The sequence below is a fragment of the Eptatretus burgeri genome, chromosome 6 (assembly GCF_056783735.1).
Source record: "Eptatretus burgeri isolate ZD-2024b chromosome 6, Ebu_testis_v1, whole genome shotgun sequence".
Classification (NCBI taxonomy): domain Eukaryota; kingdom Metazoa; phylum Chordata; class Myxini; order Myxiniformes; family Myxinidae; genus Eptatretus; species Eptatretus burgeri.
The window spans coordinates 50,492,586-50,504,441 of NC_140966.1; the positions used below are offsets into that span (position 1 = coordinate 50,492,586).

Sequence of the window (11,856 nt, forward strand, 5' to 3'; positions counted from 1 at the left end):
ACGACACAGCTGGAATTCAGCTCGGTCTGTTTGCACTTCCGTCTTTCCGAAAACCGTCTAGCGAGCGCGCGCGAGAGAGATAGATTGAGTCATTTTGTGCTTATGTACGTCATGTTTATGCAGTGGTGGTTTCTGCGCGTTCGATCTACATGTAACTGTGATCTGAACGTACTATATCCGTGTGTATGTGTGTATTGTGCACGTGCGCATATATGCTATGTGTGTGTATGCATGTACGTGCCTTGTACTTAGTTCATGCATTCACGAATTTGAAATTTTTGTAAACTTTTCAACTTGCACGGATAATTTCTTGAACTGAAAATGGATCAATTTTTGAAACGAAAGTGTGATGGAGAAGACAAATCTGCTACGGAAAAGTCTCGAAAGGTTGTGGTGAGGAAATATGACCCCGATTACATTAGATATGGATTCACGATAGCAGGCAGTGATGCTGAGCCAAAAGCACAGTGTGTTGAATGTGCTGAAATCCTGTCAAACGAGGCGCTTAAACCGTCAAAGCTTCAGACACTTAAACACGACACCCGAATAGTGCAGGTAAGCCAAAGGAATATTTTGAGAGGAAAAGGGCTGGACTTCAGGCACAGCAGAAAGTGATTACAACATTTACAACTCAGTCAAAATCAGCATTGAAAGCCAGCTACATGGTTGCTGCTCGTGTTGCTCGTAGCAAGAAAGCTTTCACAATCGCGGAGGAGCTTATTTTACCCAGTGCTGTTGATATGTGTCGAAATTCTTGGAGAGGCAGCTGCAACCAAACTTCAGTCCGTATCACTCGCTAATGATAATGTGATGAGAAGAATTGTTGAAATGAGTGATGACATTGAATGCCAACTGGTGGAAAAAATAAAGGCCAGTTTGTATTTTTCCATTCAGTTAGATGAATCTACTGACATTAGCAATAATGCTTTACTGCTAGTTTTCGTGAGGTACTGCGGGGACAGTGATGTTCATGAGGATCTACTGTTTTGCAAAGACCTTCCCACAAAAACAGCTGCAGATGATGTAAGGCTCTGCCTTGACAAATACTTCACTGACAAGAGTATTGATTGGAAGAACTGCGTAGGTGTGTGCACAGATGGTGCTGCATCAATGACAGGAGTCCATCGTGGTGTTGTAAAACAGATCCAACAGAGGGGGCCAGATGCCAAGAAGACCCACTGCTTCTTACATCAAGAAAATCTGGCAACAAAGCAGATGTCACCAGAACTGAATGAAGTAATTAATGTAGCTGTTAAAACTGTGAACTTCATCAAGAAGAGTGCACTCAACTCAAGGTGTTTTGCTGCACTGTGTGAAAGACTTGATTCTGATCACTTGCAGCTTCTGTACCACAGTGAGGTGAGGTGGCTTTCAAGAGGACGTATGCTTAATCGCCTCTGAACTGAGACATGAAGTCCACATGTTCCTTGAAGAGAAACACTCACCACTTGCTGATCATTACAGTAATGATAACTTTTCTGCCAAATTGGCTTACCTGTCAGATGTGTTTGACCAGTTAAATCAGCTCAACATATCAATGCAAGGTAGGAACAGTTCAGTGTTCTTGGTTGCTGGCAAAATTGAAGGCTTCAAGAAAAAGCTTGTTCTTTGGAACAGAAAAATGAAGGATGGACAACTTGAGATGTTTCCACTTCTGAGTGAAACTTTGGAATCCACCCCTCATACAGACATATCTGGGCTCATAATCCAGAATTTGACTGAGTTATCACAAATGTTTGCAGACTACTTTCCAGAGGACCCAAGGCAAGGAAATCTTTGGATTTTGAACCCTTTCTCAGTGTATCCTGCTTCAGAAGATGTGGCCTTGTCCGTTGTACTTGAAAATGAAATGATGGAACTTTCTGCAGACAGTAGTCTGAAGCTTCAGCATGCACAAGTAGACCTTCATTCTGAATATTGGCCAGCAGTGAATACACTTCTTTGTCAAAGCGTGCCATCAGATTTCTTTTACCATTCACCACAACCTATCTCTGTGAATCGGGCTTCTCGACTGCAACTGTGACTAAATCAAAAGCACGAAATAGTCTAAAAACAGACACTGAATGCCACTTTGCGTGTGAGCCTGTCCCCCATCAAACCACGACTTGACCATCTTATTTCCAAGAAGCAAGCTCAAGTGTCTCATTAAAGGTAAACATAATGATTTGTTTTGGCATTAACTTTTATTGCCATTTTTCTCATTACGATTCTGTATGATGGGCCTCGAAAATGTCCTCAGAGCCAGAGTGGGCCTCGAGTTGAAAAAGGTTGAGAAGCACTGGTGTAAAAGTACATCAACAGTGGTAAACTTCCTGAATTTTTTTCTCTCGCCTTTAAAATCTTTCTTTTATTTCAATTGAATTATATACTCTCCTTAAACACTACAACACAAATCGCCTTATTGGCGCTTTCATAAAACTCCTTTCGTTTAGCAGTACTTTGACAAAATATTATGCCATTTCGACCAAATAGATTTGACGCTCATCGTCACAGAATTGACTCTTTTCCACATGTCCCTTTTCTCAAGACTGCACAGCATAAGGTGTGCTATGAACGCATTAATTTTAATGGCTATGCCTCCAATGTTTAACCCCAAAGTTGGTCATGGAAATTAAAAAAAAAAGATTAAAAAATATCGGACTGAGGTTGGTCATCAGGTCGAGATATAAATTATTGATGGCTTTATAGAAGGGTTGATTTTCTTATGTGCACCCATGTAGCATTCAGCAGAATGAGTTGAAAACTGTGCTGGTTGTATTCAGGGTGTGTATGTGAAGGTTTTTAGGTGGTTTAAAAAAAAATTGGTGGGGTGGGTTTCAGGAAGGAGAACTTTCTATGTGAATGTGTATGGCACAGCACCGCTCCTGGTAGGAGGGGGGATTACAAGTCATAAAATACTAGGGAATTATCCCGTCAGTAAGGACAGGTTCATCGCTAGTTCAGAAAACTCTTAAACATAATTTCCAAGCATCACTTGGTGCACAGCTATAGCCTGAATACTGGAGAGAAGTCAATTGCACAGAGCAGTGTTATTTCTAAAAGGATACACTTGGTTTTTGGAGAACAAACAAAGCTCATTAAATTTTATGAAAAACAAACAAAAAAAAAACAACCGACAATTGGTTCCCAGATAATGAAGAGGGTTATACCCAAATCACTGTTACATATTGGACCCAATAAAGTTGGGCCATGACTTGAGAAAACTTAATGGTGACACATAAACATCTCTAAAAACAATGCGGCAAATCATCTTTTCGGCCATGTTACAAAATAATCACTCAACTAATCAACTAATCATGTTTAACATTAAAAAAATCCAACAATCCAATATTATTGTGTTCACAACATGTAATATTAAAAGTGATAAAAATGTGAATGCGCAGTCTACACACTGACATTGTGCAAGCCATTCCAATCGGAGGGATGCATAACTAACATCAGGAAACAGATAGCTCGTGACCAGGCATGCATGCTTAAACAGAGCAATATTTAGCATGTATTCATTGGTCGTCAAAATATGAACACGTTTTGTGAAGTTCCAAGTAATTCCACAATGTTAGGGCGATCATCTGCCAGGGGAAATACCAGAATGGTGACAAATCGCAAATAAACCAGACAGACAGGATCTTGGTTTAACGTACTTATTTCGATGCTTCTTGCACAATCATGATTAGAAGTTGCAAACTTTCAGAAACAAATGAAGAACGATTAGTCTGCCAATGGGACATTTACTTCTTTACCAGCGATTACAATAGGATCATCATTTGTTTGATTCTGCTTGGTTTGGGGCTCATCTATATATTTATATGTACACATGGTGGGAAGTGGGTGGGAGGAGGGGGTTAGATTCCACCAATTGGCACACAAAATAAATGTTTTGGTGGTGCTAAAATAAGTTATGGCTTTGAATGTTATTCAAGGGTAAATGCTGGAATGCCGAAAGAAAAACCAGCTTTTGAGTATTGAATGCAACTTGATGGTTGTATGCAGAGGATAGAAGTCAGACAGCTGAAACTGGAAGCCATTTGCAGGAGATTACGAAGCAGGCCTGTGTGCGTGCAAGCAAGCGCTTAAATACTCAGGACATGTCCAGTGAAATAAATTATTTAAAGGGATTGCCGATTGGCAATGGCTCCAATAATTGTCAATATTAAAAGTTGTTTCTTGTAAGAGGAATAAAAAAAGGATTTATGTTTATGACAACTTTGGAAATTTGATTGACAACCCCATTGCTGGGGGGAAAAAATACTCCAACAGAAAGAATGATTACTTGGCTTTTCCTTTGAAGATATACCTTAGAAATCCAGAGACGAAGCTTAGCCTGTGCCATTTTTAAACCAGAAGGACATGGCTCTAAATTATTTATTAAAAGTCATCAATGCTTTGGAAAAAAAAATATCGTGAACTTTGTGGAATGTATGAACTTAACTTCACCAAAAAAATAAAGAGAAACCATTGCTACTCAAAATAAGAATCAAAAGTGCTTGCACTACCTCGACCTTGGCAGCCTGTGCAGATCTCCAAGCATTTGGTCCGTAATGGAGAATCACCAGAATTGTGGACACTGCGACCAAGACAAATGATGCCCCAAGTATGCATAATATGGGCACTCGCCAAGAGAAACCATCGTCGATAAACACTCGAGGAGTGGGAGTGATGGCTACCCAAAGTTGCTTATGCTCAGCCAATTCCCACAGTTGACGGCCAACAAACCGAGAGGTCATAACTGTAACAGTAATTCCTGTGCCTGGAAAAAGCATGAAAATTATGTTAGGAATGGGCAAAGGCAATGCAACACACCACACATTTTAATGCCATATAGATCTAGCTCTTCACTTTTATCAAAGGACGATGTGCACTGCATGAAGATGAGCTCATAAAAGCTTGAATGTTGCTTATTAGGATTAAACCAGAGTTGGTGTCAAAGCCACCCAATGCTCGCCTGTTTATACATTTATCGTTTTTAAAAGACGAGTGTAATAATTTTTTTTTTTTTTTTATAAAGCATTGCAGTGAAGTCTGATCCAAATAATTTTAAAGCAATATATGTATTTGTATATTGTAATCAGTAACAAGAGCACAAGTGAGCAAAATATATGCCCGAACAAGAAGGTATTGTTGCGGATTCGCGCCCGCCGGCGTGCGGACGGCCACGTAACTCGAATCGCGGCACGTCGCCCACCGGACGGACAATCCAGTCGTGACCCTCTCGGACTAACGCCGGGAACGAGTCACGGGTGGACCTTTCGGTCTCACCACGATCGTGCCAATCGGCCCCCGCGTGGGATAGGGTTGCTCGCCAAATTCGACATACCTAAGTACCCACACGGAGGGTAGACCGGGCGATCGCACCTCGCCGCAGGTCGACTTCGGACACGGGCCACTTTAAGCGACCCGTTCCGTACTATCGGGATAACCGAGCGGTGTTATTCGTCGGCCTCGACGGTTCGATTAATTATCGGGCGTTTTAGCCCACGACCAACCCTTTACGTGAAGCAAGATGGAGATTCAATGAAAGAAAAGACGAAGCGAAGCGGGAAAACAGTTCAACATAACTCACATTTATTTCGCGATGACCGGGAAGCACACATATACAATTACACCAAAAGCACATGTAAAAGGAGAAGAAACACAATATTACACAAAAAGCAAATATAAAAGAGAAACACAATGCAGAGCTATCCGACTACCGAGCACACGGCAACACTTATACAATTTTACTTCACAGACGGCGCCGACAACACAGATACCCAAAGCAAAAGAAAAAGAACCACCCTCCAGGATGAGGGGGGTAGGCGGGCCTGGGGCCGAGACCGTGTCGGGCCTACCCGTCTGATGATGAGACGCAAAGTGGCGGTGGTGCCCCAACTCCGCGGGCCTCGCGGACAGTGTCTGGTAGGGGGTGGGAAAGGGGCCCCCTTGTCGCACTATCTCAGCGCGGGGGGGGGAGGAAACAGGAGGGGGTTGTTGATGCTCGGGGGGGAGGAGGATATCACCCTGTCTCGGGTCCCGCGACGAGCGTCTCCACCTCGACCTTGGTCGCGCTGCTGGCCTCTCCCTCCGCAGCTCCCCGACTCCGACGCGAGCACCCCCTCGATCGCCTTCGCCGCCGCCACCTCTCCACAGCTCCGTCCTCTTCACTCTGACTACTACCACTTCTTCCCAGCTCCACCGACAACTCCCAACCGCGAACTCGAACTTCCTTGACTGACAAACGCAGCCGTTTATATCCCCCGTGGCCTCGCTCCCCCACCTTTGACCCTTTACCTCCGACCCTTCACCTCTAACTGGCTCCCCATTGGACCGAGGAAAAGTGGGCGTGAATGCTTTTTGATCCATGAATTTGCATATAGCGACCTCACTCCAACGCCCTGGAGGTGGGGCCAAATCGCCCCACGCTCTCCGATAGGACGGAACAGAAGTGGGCGTGAGTCGTTTTTGATCCGTTTTCTTCGGAAAGTCTGTGATGTTTCTGAACACGCTGCTCGGTGCGCGCCCTGCACGAGTCCAGTATCGGTGCCCACAAGTGGCGCAAGAATGGTGGTGATACGATGGTGGCGAGTTGTGACGGTAAAGGTCGTGGCTGTTGTTGTGAAGCGGCGTTGTGGTTGGTGGTTGTTGTGAAGCGGCGTTGTGGTTGGTGGTTGTTGTTGTGAAGCAGCGTTGTGGTTGGTGGTTGTTGTGTGATGGCTGTTGAGACGTGGTTGGTGGTGGTAGTAATGGCGGCTGGTCCAAAATAAAGATAGTAAAAGAAAAACGGCTATCCTGAGGGGTCGCAGCCCGAGTGAATGACATTTATTCCCTCTAAACAACGGGTTTGGGCCTAACTACACATATACTTACAGAGATATCTCACCTAAGGGACCTGAATGGTGGTTTGCGAATTTCGTTAACCACAACACTACCCCCTCCCCTTTTTACAGACTCGTCCCGAGTCGTCAAATTTTCGTGTGCCATCATGTGTAGTTTTCCCCTAGTACATTTTACCTACGGATCCCTGAGTGCGACATTCATGGTATTCGTGTCTCCAAAATAAATAACCTGAGGGCTGAGTAACCACCTAAACAAACTCACTCACACGGACGACTTAAATAAAATTGCCGGCGCTAGGACAGACATGCCGGGGGCGCACTCATATTTACAGTACATCTTACCTTAACTTACAAATTTTACACTAAACCATGGCCCAGGATCACTGAACTCTGCAAAAAGAAAGCAGTTAGCAGGGAGCCAGGCTGCTCGCATGCAGTCTCTGGCTCAAACAATGCAGGTGACAGGGAACGTGGCCGGCTGCTCACACGCAGTCCAAGGCCTTCCCTTTTGAACTGAACGCAGTGAACCACAACGGTGCATGGGCTGCACAAACGCAGTCTCCGTGCCAGCTCAAGTGGCACACGCAATGAGCACAATGAATGGATGGATGAATGGATGTACGCAAACACGGTGCACGGGCCGCCACTGCAGGCCCGTGTTGTAGCTGCCTACAGGGCAGTTCTCGCAGCTTGCAAACTGTTGCTTTCTGATCCTGGCGCACATGGCAATGAACAGGGGGGGCAAGCAAAAATTGAACGGGGCTGGTGAACAGGGGCAGTGGGCATGGCATGGCAAAGGTGAGCAGGCAACCACAGCGTGCAGAAGAAGGCCGCTGCAGGCAAACACAGCCGGCAGACGAACTGGCCGGCACAGGCCTTGCAGTAAAACAACAACTGCAGATGAAGTTGGCCGGCCTCTGCCTTGCAGCAACGCAGCCAGCAGATGAAGCTGGCCAGCCTTTGCCGTTCAGTGGAGGTTGGTGGAGGGAGTGCGGTGGTGCTGGCCACTCGGAAGGCGGGCTCGGACCTACCCTACGGTCTCCCTCCCAACCTATCGCCTTTGCCTGTCACTGTCTATACCCACTCCCTTAATTTGTCAAACCCCAATTTAGCCCCAACTTTTTTTTTTTTTTTTTACTTCTCCACTATAAATCGTCCCCTAACCCCCTTTATCGTCTTTGTTCGGCTAACCTATCCTGTCACCTAGCCTACTCCCAACCCCTACGTTCCCTTCCCGGAGGGGAATAAGGGAGAGCTATCGTCCTGTGCCGAGGCCCAACGAAGCCTCAGGATGGCCTCCCCAGAGTTCAGCGATCTAACCCAAAGTGGGTCCAGCGGCCCACAACGAGAGCGAGGGGATGGATGGTGCGGAGGGGTACACTTCCTAATCTACCCTAACCATTAACTGTTAAACTACCCCGGGGCTTTCAACAAGCGCCTCTCGCTTAAACTATTGGTTCTAACAACCCAGATTCCCGTCGCCTGTGTTGGTGTCCTCACAATTTCGGGCCTCGCCCCCCAATTTTCTCTCCGTGCCCTCACACGGTCTCATGGCTGGGACACGTGGCCCCCTTTGGCAGGCACGACCCTCTGCCGAATCTCCAGCTATGGCACCCCGGGGCACTACACTGCCTCCGAGCCTACCAGCTCCCTAAACACCGGGGAGTGCCCCCCATGGCACCTCCCCTGAAACGCACACGTGGCAGGCTGGCTTCCCAGGCCCCTTTCCGAGGGTCACCCGTGCCCACAACACTGCCCACGCGGCTAATGGCGCCCCGGGCCCCCACACCAATCAGGCGCACCCGTGCCCACTACGCTATCCCGGCCCCCCATGGGCCCTTGGCCTACCACGGCCGACTAGCCTGGTGCCCGGGGTACCCACTCAGCGATACTCACTTTTCGCAGCCACGCTCCCAGCCCGTCAACAGGGCTCCTGCACCCCTCCAAACGGGTTTCGAGCCTACATTCACACCAACAGCAAAACGACCTCCATTTTGTAAATTTGACTAATCCCCTAACTCACTCTACACTGACGCCGGGGTCCCTTGGGCGGGAGTCACTCCTCCCCCCAATCACTCATCGCACCATGCAGTCCCCATCCGCTCCACTCACACAGACCCGCTGGCCTCACTCACTCACCAAGCACATGCTTCCACTTCACTCACCAACTCTTCAACACACTCACCGCTGAACTCTGCCATCCTCCTAACTAACTCGTGCTCCCACGTCGTCCCTTAAACTACAGCACGTTCCTTTTAACACTACGTAGCTAAACTACGTCCCCTCTACACATCCACAAGTCTGTCACTGTCTCCAAATAATCCCATTTTCCCATCCTAAATCTGGCTACAATCCCTCTAACTAATCCATTCCACGGGCCCCATGAGGACTTACCCCTGCCCCATGGAGCCGGTCTAACTAAGCTAACCCTTCCCCCTAACTAGTTTCCATCCTGTGCCCTGGTCAAGGGGGTCTTCCACCCCTTGCCCAGGAATCCTGTGCACCCGAAAGTGAGGCTTGCTTTTTTTTTTCTTTTTTTTTTTCACATGCGCAGCACCAGCGCGGCAACTCACAGCTTGCGCACTTTGCACCTGCCCGTGACGTCATGCAGCTGCACGTGTACCTCGTCCCTCCTTGGACGGTACCATCCGGCAGGGATACCCCTCCTGCCGGATTCCAACCCCACGTGCAGCCATGACGTCACCGTGCGCATAAAAAAACACAAGCCCCACGTCTCGAGGGGTTCCCCACGCGAACACATGTGCTTTGCCCGTTGGAGCTTAACACACACGATCGCGTGGAGAACCCGTCCGGTCCAAATCCGTAATCCTGCCTAAACTTTGTCCGTCCGCGGGATCGGCAAATCCACCACGTGCGTTTCCGGACGGGGACTTCACTCTCGCAAGCGAGCACGTGGGGGCCTCGTGCGTTGCACAGCACGGGCCTCGTGCTCACTGCTGGGTGAACCCGGCACGGTGCGCGAAACAACTACAGCCGCTACTCGGCTTTCTTTCTTCTCATGTCGCCGTCGTCGCCATTCTACACACGCACTCCCGCGTGTTACGACGCTAACACACCTCACCATTAAACTCACACCGGGAGACGCGGCTGCATGTTCACACATGCCGACCGACATCTCCCTTACATACCGCTCTCTCACACACACGGTCTCCCTTGCACTCGGCCGTTCACTCACGCATGCTACCTCTTTCGCACACGTGGCTCCACGCACTCGCGGCCTTTCACTCACTCGTGCCATTTCCCTCACACAAACCACACCACTCACACACGCGGGGGCACTCACCCGCGGTTCCTCATCCACACACCGTGCCTCACTCATACACCGTGCCTCACTCACACACGCGGGGGCACTCAACCGCGGTGTTTCATCCGCACACCGTCCCTCACTCACACACGCGGGGGCACTCACCCGCGGTGCCTCATCCACACTGGCCGTTTCATCCACACACACGGCCTCTTCCACACACGGTGCCTCATCCACACACGGCGTGCTGGGAAGCACGTACTCCGGCACCATCGCCACCACACCACTCACACACGGGGTCGCTTCCACACACGGGGACGCACTCACACACACAGGGACAACCACACTGGGGATTCGTGTCCCCACAAGGGTCTCCGGGGCCTCTATACCCCCCAAGCTATCCGTGCATCTGTCCACAGCACTCCTCCCCTCAACCTCGCAAAGCACGACCGAACTCACCTGGTCGTGACTCGCCTCAAGGGGGCATACTCCCTCCCCTCGTTCCTGGAGGAGGCCATCCAACTGCTCGCACCGGGTCTCTACCCAGTCCGCGAGCTCAACCTCACTATCCTCCACTACCTCCGTGTGTGTGTGTGCGTCTCTAGCCTTGTCATTATCATGCAGTCTCTCCTCTATTTTTTTGTCTCCCGTGTCTGTATACATTTATAAGTTTCTGTTGTCCCCTCCTGTCTATTAGTCTCCGCTTCTTTCTGGCGTCTTTCCCTTATCTTTATGTAGGTCAACCTTGCTTTCTCTTTAAGTCGCTCCCGTCCTTCCCTGTTTTTCACTCCTTGCTCTTTCACGATCTCCGCGTACCTCATCCTTGCTTTCCGTATTAATTGTTCTTTTCTCTCCCTCCCAATTACTTTCACCTCGTCTCTTGTCTCCCAAATTACTTTTTCCTTACCCGCCTCCACCGCGGGCCCGACAGCCGTTGCACCCCCTCCCAGCTCGTTCGTTCCTACACGTGGAGTCGCCATTTTAAGCTCCCTGCTAACGGCCTTCATGCCTGCCTGCAGGCATCGGCCCATGTTCTGCGTCTCACCCCGCAGCTTTTTCGTTTCTTCCTTCATTTGCTTGTTCATTCCGTTCATTTGCTTGTTCATTTGCTGTGTATTCGCATCCATCTTTTCGTTCATGCCTTTCATTTCGTTTTTCATTTCATTTGTGTTTGCATCCATCTTTTCGTTTATTTGTTGTGTATTCGCATCCATCCTCGTTGTCATTGCCGCCAGCATGGCGCATAGCTGGGCCATGTCGGGTGCGCTTGGGTAAGCCGTTTCGGCAAAGATCGGGGGGTTTTGGTGGAGAGGGGGAGGGGAGGTGTCATACACCGCGGCCGCTGCCGCACCTATTTCGGGCTCTGGGTTCAGTTGGGCGAGTTCGTTTTCCTGTACAACCAACATTTCCTGCACGGGGATTTCGTCCTGAGCCATGGATTCTACACATTCTACATCCATATCTAATACCCCCGGCTCCCGCTCGCCTTGCGACGCCATCTTGCTTCTCGTAAAGCGGTAATTTAGCTCGCTCGTAATTTGGAGGGAATCGGGGGTCGCTTCTCTCACCCCTGGGCCGATTCCCGTGAATTTAGCTGGAGACAGGAGAGCCCGTTTTCCCGTTCTCCGATACCAGTGCCACGAGGAGGGCGATGAGTTTATATCGCACGACCTGACACCAGTGTTGCGGATTCGCGCCCGCCGGCGTGCGGATGGCCACGTAACTCGAATCGCGGCACGTCACCCACCGGACGGACAATCCAGTCGTGACCCTCTCGGA

At 48.9% G+C, this 11,856-nt stretch overlaps 1 protein-coding gene across 3 annotated transcripts in view; it reads right to left on the minus strand.

Moving 5' to 3' along the window:
- Positions 1-11,856, minus strand: part of LOC147024757 (E3 ubiquitin-protein ligase RNF130-like) — a 64,485-nt gene that overhangs the window by 30,913 nt on the left and 21,716 nt on the right. For all 3 annotated transcript variants that reach the window (XM_085884997.1, XM_085884996.1, XM_085884995.1), the window contains exon 4: positions 4,494-4,747. In XM_085884997.1, coding sequence (XP_085741123.1) covers positions 4,494-4,747 — 254 coding nt within the window. The remainder of the gene's footprint in view (positions 1-4,493; positions 4,748-11,856) is intronic.